Genomic DNA, 12971 nt, shown 5'->3' on the forward strand with positions numbered 1-12971 from the left:
TCGACCTCCGGACGCGGACGATTTGAGTCATATAACTCAACAACCCGGAGAGTCAGCCCGAAAGCTTTGGAACATATTTCTTACTAAAAAGAATCAAATAGTCGACTGTCCGGATGCCGAAGCCTTGGCAGCTTTTAAGTATAGCGTCCGCGACGAATGGCTTGCCAAACACCTCGGCCAAGAAAAGCCGAGAACAATGGTAGCATTAACAAGCCTCATGACCCGCTTTTGTGCGGGTGAGGACAGTTGGCTAGCCAGATGCAGCACCAGCGACCCAAGTACATCCGAAGTTAGAGATGGAAATGGGAAATCACGACTCAGCAAAAATAATACGCGCCGGAATAAGGAAGACAACCCAAAGAGCACTGCAGTAAACGCCAGATTCAGAAGCTCTCGGCCAGGTCAGCAAAAGCCGCCCTCTAAAGGCAGCAGAGACGAACTGTCCAGCTTAAACAAAATTCTGGACCAAATATGTCAGATCCATAGCACCCCTGGTAAACCCGCTAACCATACCCACAGAGAATGTTGGGTCTTCAAGCAGTCCGGCAAGCTCAACACCATACACAGGGGGGAGGATATACCAAGCGAAGACGAGGATGAGCCTCCCAAGAAAAACACTGGGGAACAAAAGAAATTTCCACCAGAAGTCAAAACAGTGAACGTGTTACACGTGACCAAGGGGAGAAACAAAGCGGTACTCCCAGAGAAATATGCCCAAGTGCCTATCACCGCGGAGTCCTGCCACTGGTCGTCTCAACCGATCACTTTCGACCATCGGGATTACTCAGCAAGTATCCGGCATGCAGGATGGGCTGCCTTGGTATTAGACCCAATAATTGACAGATACCATTTCACATGAGTCATGATGGACGGTGGCAGCAGTCTAAACCTGATATATAAGGACACAATCCGCAAAATGGGGATAGACCCAACGAAAATTTGCCACATCAATACTACCCTTAAAGGAGTAACGCCAGGCCCAGGGGCTCATTGCACGGGCTCCCTGCTATTAGAGGTTATATTCGGCTTCCCCGATAACTTCCGTAGCGAAAATTTAACATTCCACATTGCTCCGTTCCAAAGTGGCTATCAAGCACTACTTGGACGCGAAGCTTTCGCTCGCTTTAATGCAATACCGCATTATGCTTCCCTTACGCTTAAGATCCCGGTCCACATGGCATCATTACAGTGAATGGAAATATTAAGCGATCCTTGCACGCCGAAGAGAGTGCGACTGCCTTGGCAGCCGCACACTAAAAACGGCCTCACCAGCTAAAGCATTTGATAGGTCGTCAAGACCACGGACACGGTTAGACGAGTCTGGCGCAGCTATATGTAACTCACACAGGTTTGATAAGCCACACCCCTATTACAAATACAAGGGGCTCAACGCGCGTAGACAAGTGGCAATTTTTACTCATCTTGAATTATACATGGTTTCTTTAAACCTACCTATTTGCATGACAACTTTTCACCTAAGTGTCTCTCTTTTACAAATGACCATCGTGCTACACCTGTCCAGGATACGGCACAACGGAGACACGGGCGCAGACGTGCAGCAGGGACCCGTTCCAAGGATTCTTTTTAGATTAAGACCCTGCAAAAACCTTTTTTACTGTCTCTTGTTGATACACATCCCTCGGATTCTCAGTACAATTGAGAAGGATGCTGGCGTCTTGCATGTGGCCACGTCAGAATAATGCACGTTCCTGGACACCAGGGGATTCTTACAAAGGGCACTGTTTAGGCCCGGTTTATACCATAAAAGACCGAATACCTTAGGGAGTGTTCGGCATCGCGAGTTTGGCCTTATATGCATCAGCTCCGAATCATGTCTTTGGTCAAATGTTGGGTTTTCCTGGCTCCTGTGTTTTGCTGCCTTACGTTCCCCTCTATCGGCTAAGGCGGCACCAGGAGAACTGCTGCGATTGTGACCTGGTTCATCCGGACGAGCACCTCAGTAGAGAAAGCCGAAAACTAACTGTCATGATATAGCGCGAGACTGGTCAACCACTCGATGACCTATTGGAATGTTAGAATTCCTCCGCTTTAACGAAGGGCCGTTTCCCGGCCAGGCATGTATGCACCCCGAATTCGGATGAGTGCGGAGCCACCAAGGGCTATATAGTAGCCCCACTGTCAAACTCCTATGGGTAAGTGAAAGTGTTAAAGCATTATAGTTCGGTTGCCTAGTTCGTTGCGCCATCACCTCCTTATTAGGACCAAGACATTGGATTAAGTGTTAATACGCGTCTTCTGCGAACACCCCCGCATTATATGCGTGGGGGCTGAAGCCGACGACTGCAATCTTTCAGGTTATACACATGTATACATAAACGGCCGCACAGGAGGCATCATATTACTTTCGGGCAAAAGTATAAATAGAGCCTTAATAAATTTCATAAAAACATTGTGTTTACAATGGGAATACATGTCACTCAAACATAATATTCTTCGAGCACTGGGCCTCTATCAAATGAGCGCCCTCGAGAACTTCTTCGAAATAGTGCTCGGCAGCCACTCGGCCTATGGCCGAACCCTGCGCCGTAACAGTGGTAGCATCCATCTCCGCCCAGTATGCTTTGACACGGGCAAGGGCCATCCACGAGCCCTCTATACACGCCGACCTCTTCATCGCATTGATGCGCGGCACCGCTCCAAGGAACTGTTGCACTAAGCTGAAATAGTTGTTCAGCTTCGGTTTTTCCGGCCACAGATGATCTACGACGGACCTCATGGCGAGTCCGGACAATCTATTGAGTTCGGCCCATTCGGCTAGCCGATCAGTCAAGGGAAGTGGACGCTTTGAAACATTAAATTGCGACCAGAATAGCTTGTCCACTTCATGATCTTTCTGATCTCGGAAGTATTCGGCCGCATCGACAGCACTCGCCATCAAATCCAGATATGCATCTGCCGAACTCCACAGCCGATCCAGAGGGGCATACCGCGGATCTCCGAACTTCCTCCGCAGCAAAAAGGGCTTCCCAGCCACAATATCACCAACTTCACGCAACTCTTCCTTCTTTGCCCTCATGGCAGAGCGGGTGTCTTTGGCCGCCATCGTGGCCTTTTCGAGGTCCGTCGCCTTCGCTTGGTTTTCTTCTTCAAGGAACCGGCAACGATCGGCAATGTCTTTTAACTTTACAGCCATCTTGGCCATCTTTTTTTTGCTCTCGCAATGCGCGGCCTTCTCGGCTCTTAACTCTTCGGCCGCCTTTAAAACGGCCACATTACTAATCCTTTTTTGTTCGTTGGCTCGGGAAAGTTCCGCCCGAAGGGTCTCCACGGCGGCAGCTCCATCTGCAGTCACAACATATTAAAGATACTGGCATCATGCTGCTCTTACTATGTGACGTTGACCGGAAAAACATTACTTACCCTGTGCCTCATCAAGCCGCTTGTTAACAAGCTCGATGTCGGCATCTGCCGCATCCAGTTGCCGCTTTAGTTCAGCAAACTCATTAGTCCAGCCAGCCACCAGAGCTCCCATCACCTGCACATAAAGCGGTATGATTATTACCAGGGACTACGATCCTCTGTTCGCCGCCATTCTCGACGACGACCACAGTCTCAGGGGCTACTATCTACACAGGGCACACCTAAAAATGTGCGATACTATCAAAAAGTATATCATTTCACGTACCTCAAAGCTCGTCAGTAGACTCATAAAGGCTCCATGCAATCCGCTTTCAGCGGACGAAATTCTTTCCATCACTGTACCCATCAACGTACGGTGTTCTTCTGAGATGGCCGCTCGCTCCAACAGCTCCCTCAGTAAGTCCGACCGCATACGAGACGGTGCCGGACTCTTTTGTTTGCTCTCTTCAAGAGCCGGACGCTGGGGACTTTGGTTGACTATAGGATTATCTTCTGGCCTCACCGGATCCGGAGAGGCCCTCCGTGACGACACTTCAAGGTCGCCCACTTCTTGAGCGGGGGAGTCCGGGGGAGGCGTTTCATCATCTCCTGAAGAAGATCCCCTGAAGACGAGCTCTGCTGGGAAGGGCTAAGATCCGAACTGCAAGATAAACGCTTCTGTTATTTTCCTCAGAGGTAAGGTAGTATATCTCCACTATTAAAGTACTTTTTGATTACTTACATCTCGTTGGAGGGCTGATCCTCGCGCGGACTTTGTGCGGCAAAAGCACCCTCCAAGGCAGGACCCTCTAGTGGAGACTTCTTCTCCCGTTTGGAAGCCTCGGTTTCCGGATCTTCAGAGGCAGTCCTCTTCCTTCCCCAAAGCGAGAGAAGGTCGGATTCTTCTCCTTGGTTATCCTCCTTCACGGAGGTGCTCATTCCCTCGGTTGGAATTGGTAGCGATGGGGGCCCGCTTTCGACCTCATTATTCCCCCCTTTATCTTCCTTTGAGGGCTCCGGGCAAGGTGCTAGCTCGAGCATCTTTTCCAGTACCGGATTCTCCAAACCCTCAGGAAGGGGGGCCGAACACCGAATCATCTTCGCCTTTGTTAGCCGGTCCTGGTCAAAGAGCGATTTCTCAGAATGACGTCATGGTAAATAAAAGACAGTGTGTTCGGCTAAAGGATTACTTACTTGGTCGGCGATACGGTTGCTGTTCAGGCCCACGTCCTCGGTAGTATCCGGACACTCTATTTGGGGTCCAAACAATGATTTGTACATCTCCTCGTGCGTTAGGCCGAGGAAATTCTGAATAGTGCGTGGCCCTTCTGGGTTGAAATCCCACATGCGGAGGGGCCGACGTTTGCAAGGCTGGACTCGACGAACCAGCATGACTTGCGCCACCGTAACCAGACTGAAATCTCCTTCGAAGAGATCACGAATGCGGCTCTGTAGTATAGGCACGTCCTTGGCTGGACCCCAGCTCAGTCCTCTGCTAATCCATGACATCAGTTGTGGTGGAAGGCCCGAGCGGAAAGCAGGGGCAGCCACCCACTTGGCACTTCTGGGAGCTGTAATGTAAAACCACTCCTATTGCCATAATCCGGACACCTCTGGAAAGGAACCTTTGGGCCACGGAGCTCCTGCTATCTTTCTTATTAATGCGCCTCCGCACGCTGCATACTGCCCCTCGACCATCTTCAGCTTCACGTCAAAGGTCTTGAGGCACAGGCCGAAGTGAGGGGTAATGCGGAGGAAGGCCTCACACACGACAATGAATGTCGAGATGTGGAGAAAGGATTCCGGGGCTAGATCGTGGAAATCTAGCCCGTAAATAGAACATCAAACCCCTAACAAAGGGATCCAGGGTGAGGCCTAGGCCTCGGAGGAAGTGGGGAGATGAACACAACGTTCTCGTTGGGTTCGGGAGTAGGGACGACCTGCCCTCGGGCAGGCAGCCGATGCGAAACCTTAGCGGTCAGGTATCTGGCCTCCCTCAACTTCTTGATATCCTCTTCCATAACGGAGGAGGGCATCCACCGGCCTTGAAGGCTAGATCCGGACATGATTGAAGGTCCGAAGCACCTGACCTGGTTTGGGTGTTAGAACTCGAGGCGGGGGAAGGATTCGATTGAGCACGGGAGGAAAAAAAGTAAAAGCCTTGTCCCTTTATAAAGAGGGTGAATATCAAGCGTCCTCTCCATAGCCGTTTGGGACTTGCCTATAATCTAGGAGTCCTAGACACGGTTGGGTTACCCATGACCGTATTGATGAGAATCCCGTAATTAGGGGAACACGATCTCTGCTTTGACAAGACATGTCAAGAAACCGCCTCGCGTTATGTGTGGAGCTGGTTGAAGAAAAACGGTTCGAATAATCACCGAACCATGGCATGATGTCATGTTGCCAAAATGTGTCAGCAGATTAAGATTTGTGGAAATATTATTCTCTCTATGGTGGAATGTGGAACTTATTTTGCAGGGTCGGACACTATCCTTGTATTCAAATTCTTCCGTGGTGTATTCGGAGGAGGAACCCGCCTTGCAATGCCGAAGACAATACTGCGCGCCGGACTCATCGTCATTGAAGCCTGGTTCAGGGGCTACTGAGGGAGTCCTGGATTAGGGGGTCTCCGGACAGCCGGACTGTTGGACTGTGAAGATACAAGATTGAAGACTTCGTCTCGTGTCAGGATGAGACTCTACTTGGCGTGGAACGCAAGCTAGGTAGTGCGGATATAGATATCTCCTCCTTTGTAACCGACCTTGTGTAACCCTAACCCTCTCCAGTGTCTATATAAACCGAAGGGTTTTAGTCCGTAGGACATAACAAAAAACATACAATCATACCATAGGCTAGCTTCTAGGGTTTAGCCTCTCCGATCTCGTGGTAGATCAACTCTTGTAATACCTATATCATCAAGAATAAATCAATCAGGACGTAGGGTTTTACCTCCATCAAGAGGGCCCGAACCTGGGTAAAACATCATGTTCCCTGCCTCCTATTACCATCCGCCTTAGACGCACAGTTCGGGACCCCCTACCTGTTGGAAATATGCCCTAGAGGCAATAATAAATTGATTATTATTATATTTCCTTGTTCATGATAATCGTTTATTATCCATGCTAGAATTGTATTGATAGGAAACTCAGATACATGTGTGGATACATAGACAACACCATGTCCCTAGTAAGCCTCTAGTTGACTAGCTCGTTTATCAATAGATGGTTACGGTTTCCTGACCATGGACATTGGATGTCGTTAATAACGGGATCACATCATTAGGAGAATGATGTGATGGACAAGACCCAATCCTAAGCCTAGCACAAAGATCATGTAGTTCGTATGCTAAAGCTTTTCTAATGTCAAGTATCATTTCCTTAGACCATGAGATTGTGCAACTCCCGGATACCGTAGGAGTGCTTTGGGTGTGCCAAATGTCACAACGTAACTGGGTGACTATAAAGGTGCACTACGGGTATCTCCGAAAGTGTCTGTTGGGTTGGCACGAATCGAGACTGGGATTTGTCACTCCGTGTGACGAAGAGCTATCTCTGGGCCCACTCGGTAGGACATCATCATAATGTGCACAATGTGATCAAGGAGTTGATCACGGGATGATGTGTTACGGAACGAGTAAAGAGACTTGTCGGTAACGAGATTGAACAAGGTATCGGGATACCGACGATCGAATCTCGGGCAAGTATCATACCGGTGGACAAAGGGAATTGTATACGGGATTGATTAAGTCCTTGACATCGTGGTTCATCTGATGAGATCATCGTGGAGCATGTGGGAGCCAACATGGGTATCCAGATCCCGCTGTTGGTTATTGACCGGAGAGCGTCTCGGTCATGTCTGCATGGTTCCCGAACCCGTAGGGTCTACACACTTAAGGTTCGATGACGCTAGGGTTATAAAGGAAGTTTGTATGTGGTTACCGAATGATGTTCGGAGTCCCGGATGAGATCCCGAACGTCACGAGGAGTTCCGGAATGGTCCGGAGGTAAAGATTTATATATGGGAAGTTTTTTTTGGTCACCGGAAAAGTTTCGGGTTTTATCGGTAACGTGCCGGGACCACCGGGAGGGTCCCGGGGGTCCACCAAGTGGGGCCACAAGCCCCGGAGGGCTGCATGGGCCAAGTGTGGGAGGGGACCAGCCCCAGGTGGGCTGGTGCGCCCCCCCACAAGGGCCCAAGGCGCAAGGGAGTGGGAAGGGGGCAAACCCTAGGGCAGATGGGCCCTAAGGCCCACCCTGGTGCGCCTCCCCCTCTCTCCCCCTCTTGGCTGCCCCCCTTTCCCATCTAGGGCTGCCGCCCCCCCTAGGGGTGGGAACCCTAGAGGGGGCGCACCCTCCTCCCCTCCTCCTATAAATAGTGGGGTTGTGGGCTGCCCAAGACACGCGATTCGATCTCTCTTTCTTGGCGCAGCCCTATCCCTCTCTTTCTCCTCATATCTTGCAGTGCTTGGCGAAGCCCTGCTGGATCACCATGCTCCTCCATCACCACCACGCCGTTGTGCTGCTGCTGGATGGAGTCTTCCTCAACCTCTCCCTCTCTCCTTGCTGGATCAAGGCATGGGAGACGTCACCGGGCTGTACGTGTGTTGAACGCGGAGGTGCCGTCCGTTCGGCACTAAGATCTCCGGTGATTTGGATCACGACGAGTACGACTCCTTCAATCCCGTTCTATTGAACGCTTCCGCATAGCGATCTACAAGGGTATGTAGATGCACTCTCCTTCCCCTCGTTGCTGGTTTCTCCATAGATAGATCTTGGTGACACGTAGGAAAATTTTGAATTTCTGCTACGTTCCCCAACACTACCCGAGATCCCGGTTTTGACTCCGACAATGACGATGGCGAAAAATTCCCCTCTCCGGAGCCCCGAACAGACTCCAGATCAGCCCTCCCGAGAGGTTTTAGGGCTTGGCGGCGGCTCCGTATCGTAAAACGTGATGATTTCTTCTACCTGATTTTTTCCTCATCGAAACTCAATATATGAAGGTGGAGTTGGAGTCAGAGAGGCAACAGGGGGCCCACAAGGTAGGGGGCGCGCCCCCCACCCTCGTGGCAAGGTGGTGGGCCAACTGGCCTTCATCTTTGGCAGGTATTTTTCTTATTTTCTGAAAAGTGTCTCCGTGAAGTTTCAGGTCATTCCGAGAACGTTTGCTCTTGCACATAAATAACACCATGGTAGTTCTGCTGAAAACAGCGTCAGTCCGGGTTAGTTCCATTCAAATTATGCAAGTTGGAGTCCAAAACAAGGGCAAAAGTGTTTGGAAAAGTGGATACATTGGGGACGTATCACGTATCATCCGACCCGTCATTGTCCTCCCTCTCCTCCTTGGGAGGCAGTCCAACCATGGTACGAACCGCTCAATTATACTCGTGGCAAGGGCGTGTGTGTTCCTTCGCTGCCACATCTTTACAATGCGTGTGCGGATGGCTTCCTCCTCTGCGGCCACCCGCGCAGCCGCATCAGCCGCCTCCATCCTCTTCTTCCCATGGCAGGCACGCCGGTCCTTGTGTGACTCATGCTCCGACGGATTGATGATGGGGAAAGAAAGATTGGAAGGCTCTCGGGGGGGCGATGATCCAGCCCCGAAGGATCCGAGTGCCTGATGCGCCGACGCAATCGGCTCACGCTGAACAGTGCCCGCCGTCGGTAGGGCTTGTCCTCCCGGGAGCGGCGGAGTGCAATGCTGATGGCCATTGCCTCCTCCAACCCGCACATGACGACATCCTAGTCGACGGATCTGTACTGGTCGTCGTCGGATCCGTTGCCCTCCATGCCGGAGATCGCTGGATGGGAGCTTGGGTAGCAGAGTGGAGTGGAGTGGGGTGGCTAGGATTTGGTCCGGGGAGGGGATGGGGACGAATATATGTGGTGTCAGTTGGGCCAGCGTGGGCCAGGTCTGACGTGGCAGACGCATCCCATCGCGCCCGAGCCTCCACATATCCGTCTCATATTTGGACTAGATATGAGGGGTGCCGTTCATTCCGGACGTTTCAAGCCGGTTTGAGGCGTCCGTCTGGGTTGGGTTTTTCTAACTGGTCACCGGGCATATGAGGCGTATGAAGGGGGCTTTGAGGCAAGGAGAACTTTTGGTCTATGGGTGTATCTACACCCTATATGGAAAACAATTTAGTAATTCAACGAAAAGTCAAAAATTCTGAAAATATTTTTGAAATAAACTTGACCTTTCATTGTACTTGTCAGAAAAATTCCACAAAAAGAAAATCAGGCTTTGACTTCTTTTCAAAAAAGACAATTTTTGGCCAAAGTAGTGTGAATAGTGACCTATAATAGCAAATAAATTTTGTCTTTTTTGCTCTGAAGTCAACGTTAGTTTTTTGTTCGTGAAAATTTATATAGTAGTGCAAAAGTAAGTCAAGTTTATTCTAAAAATATTTCTGAACTATTTTGACTTCTTATTTAATTATTTTTAAAAATCCTCATAATAGGGTGTATCTACAATCAGGAACCAAAGTGTATTTCCCCTTTGAGGCGTCCATTTGTAGATGCTCCAAAACAATGTATGATTTGTATCCTCCGATCCTTTTGAACATGAGAGGCACTGAGCCGAAACCTTCATGTGCCAATTGGCAAGCAAACCATGACAGGGGAGAATGGCATGCAATGTAGGAGTACCATGATTTTCCTGCTGGGTCCTCTCGCTCCGCTGGTCACCGATTGCAAAAAAGACGAAAAAGCACGCACACACAACCTGCTGCCACCTACGCGCAACGTCTGGGCGAATCGCCGCGACTGCCTCGCCCGCTCAGTCGCATACAAGCTACTCCAATCACAAATCCACAGCGCGGTAGCACGCACCCCTCGGCTGGCCCGGCGACGGCGTGGCATCCCGGTGGCACCACTCATTGCAGCACGCGGCGAACTCCACGGTCCAAGGGAAGGGGCCGTCCGGTCAAAAGATCCCCTACAAACAAAAAACATTCCTCCATCCTGTCTCTGCGCCGCGGCAGGATATTCCAGGAGATAGCGATCGATATCCATGGCGGGCGACGACGGCAGGCATGGCTCCAACCTGAGATCTGGCCGGCCTGTCTCAAAAGCCGGAAAAGCTCGGTCGCCGGAACCGAGAGAGCAGGCCAGGAGGCAGCTATGCTATGATTCCAGGGCCGGGACAGCGATGCGCCATGGCCATTGGCCGAGAGTCCCAACCCAGCCCAACCAGGAGGCAGCCGGCGACAGCGATGGGTCCTCTTCGATCGGGAAACCCAACTCACTACTAAAAGCGGCAGAAACCGTAGGGCCCCGGGAGTATCACATGGTCGCTTTCCATCCCAAATTAACCAGGAACGGAAACCCAAACCCAAAGCCGCCGGCCGGGGAAGAAGCAAAGGGAATGACCTACCTCATGACCACCACCTCCGGCCGGCTCCCCTGCTCGCTGATACGACGAGCTTGGCTCACATCACATGTCGCCGTCGATCGACCAAACCCATATGCGGTGGAATCATTGGAACCATACCATACTCGCTCCAAGAATCATCCTTGCTAAAGCAACCATAGTAGTATCAATCAATCTGATAGTGCATGCTAAGTGGAGCAGTAGGGCCCTGCATGCATGGCTAGATAGATAATCTACTCTACCCAGTTTGGAACCTCCCTGTCCTCCTCGGGCGCGCAGCTGAATTCTGCTATTTATACGTAGGCTGATCACGACTAGACCTGCTGTGTCTGTGTGTTGCTGATTTCTCTGCTGCTTTTTTCGAGCCAAGCAACAAAGGGAAACCAGAGCCTCGCCACATCTCTATCTGCTGCACATCAACGTCAGGGGATCGATCAAAGCTAAAACTACGCCAGATAGAGACACAAGAACAGATTTCCCATATATATATATGTACACCAGATAGAGTAGAAGACCATACTATTATCGGCAGCTAGGACCATAGTATCACACACTCACTCTCTCTTCTTCCAATCGCCGGCCACTTGTCACTCTCCTCTGCTCACTGCTCCGAACAGAGGAGCTCCAACTCCATCACCTCCTCTTCAGCACCAGGCGGAGGAGACGTCGTGGTACTTGTGCGAAGCAAGCTAGCTAGCTAGGCACGAGAGAATTCAGGCTGTGGTGAACTGATCACTGATCACTGATCAGTCACCTGATCTAGCTTGCAGCCCGCAGAAGCAAGAAGAAGTCCAGCCAGAGCGCGCCATGGGCGGCATTGCTGCTGGTCGATGCCGGATCAGTGGCCTGGCCTTGCTCGTCTGCGCCGTGCTCTTGTCGGCGACGATGGCGAACGGCATCAGGACTGGGGCAGTTGGTGGCACGGGTGCTCCTGGTCCGGCTGCTGCCGCGCCACAGGCTGCCACCCTAGCTGCGGCTCCTCCCGTCGCTGCCGCTGCAACGACGCCACCTTCGGAGGGAGCTGCATTGGAGGATCCATACAAGAACAGCAAGAGGAAGGTGCCGAACGGGCCCGATCCGATTCACAATAGGTATTGTTACTCGTGTCATCTCTGGTCGTTCTTTCTTCCTAAAACTGCGCTCGTGCTTAGTTTACTTCTCTAGTAGACTAGTGCTACCTCTGTACCAGATTTGAACTGCAAAAACGTCTTATATTTTGATACAAAGAAAGTATAGAACTTCTAACGTATAACCACACTTTGTACTGTAAAAACTCTCCATACTACAAAGTAGACAAAAATATAACTGCTAATGCTAATAATGCAGAGCCATATAGCATGCACCTACTCAGTTATTTAGATAAAAAAATATGGAAGGATCCTCTGGCTGGTCCCCTGCATCAAGCATCATGGCCATGCAGACTTACCTCGATTCACCGGCTTGTTTTGCCTCTTGTGCATGTGGCTAACCAAAACCATGATGTGTTTGCTTTTTCAGGAGAGCCAGATGGGGAGACGCACCGGCAAGGAGAGTGTAAGGCAGGACAGGAGCAATCACGAAAACCGTCGATCAATGCTGAGAGGCTCAACGAGCGAGCAGAGCACACAAACATTGAGGTGGAATGGAAGGTTCCATGGCTAAGAGCCATGCATGCATGTGGTGGTGCTCATGATGGTGGAGGGCAGTTATATAGTTATAAGTATTCATTCATGTATTAGTAGTAGATACAGAGGGGTAGAGGAAGATGCATGGTGCACACTCCATGGCACCGTGGTTGCTTTGGCCAAAGTGCTTTGTTCTCCTCTCTTGATGAGGTTTTGTTCTTTTTCTTTTTCTTCTTTGGAGGAGGGGTTAATGGTGTTAAAAGGAGCACTCCAACTCCAAGCTGAGCCTGCTATCACTACTCACTTCACTCACACAGAGAGTAAAGCTCAAAGATTCCTGGCATGCACATTTCGATTCTACTCCTACTATTAGCTTTCAGTCTTCCCGATGATGTTTAATAATTGGGCCGTATGTTTGCATGCTTTCAAAGGACTCAAAGGAGTACTAACAAGTGACTGACACCACTCTCTGCACACACTTACATGTGTGTACTCCTAGTAACAACCATCAACGATCAATCACAATACTCCGGAATTCGAGATGCTGGGGTGCAGTGCAAACGTTCGTGTAGGTGTAGGTGAGGTTCTTTTCACGCAGAAATGGGAGCAGGGTGCATGGAATGGCAAGAG

General features: G+C 50.5%; 1 protein-coding gene across 1 annotated transcript; it reads left to right on the plus strand.

Moving 5' to 3' along the window:
- The first annotated feature begins 9888 nt into the window (after positions 1 to 9888).
- Positions 9889 to 12684, plus strand: LOC125553424. The gene is made up of 2 exons (XM_048717209.1): positions 9889 to 11828; positions 12235 to 12684. Exons 1-2 carry the CDS (start codon positions 11545 to 11547, stop codon positions 12272 to 12274), a joined length of 324 nt encoding a protein of 107 aa, XP_048573166.1. The 5' UTR covers positions 9889 to 11544; the 3' UTR covers positions 12275 to 12684.
- The last annotated feature ends 287 nt before the right edge of the window (positions 12685 to 12971 follow it).

Source organism: Triticum urartu, chromosome 4 (genome assembly GCF_003073215.2).
Source record: "Triticum urartu cultivar G1812 chromosome 4, Tu2.1, whole genome shotgun sequence".
NCBI lineage: Eukaryota > Viridiplantae > Streptophyta > Magnoliopsida > Poales > Poaceae > Triticum > Triticum urartu.

Coding starts and splice junctions, on each gene's coding strand:
- LOC125553424 (XM_048717209.1), top strand. CDS start 11,545: ATGGGCGGCATTGCTGCTGGTCGATGCCGGATCAGTGGCCTGGCCTTG. Junction 11,829..12,234: donor CCCGATCCGATTCACAATAG/GTATTGTTACTC, acceptor TTGCTTTTTCAG/GAGAGCCAGATGGGGAGACG.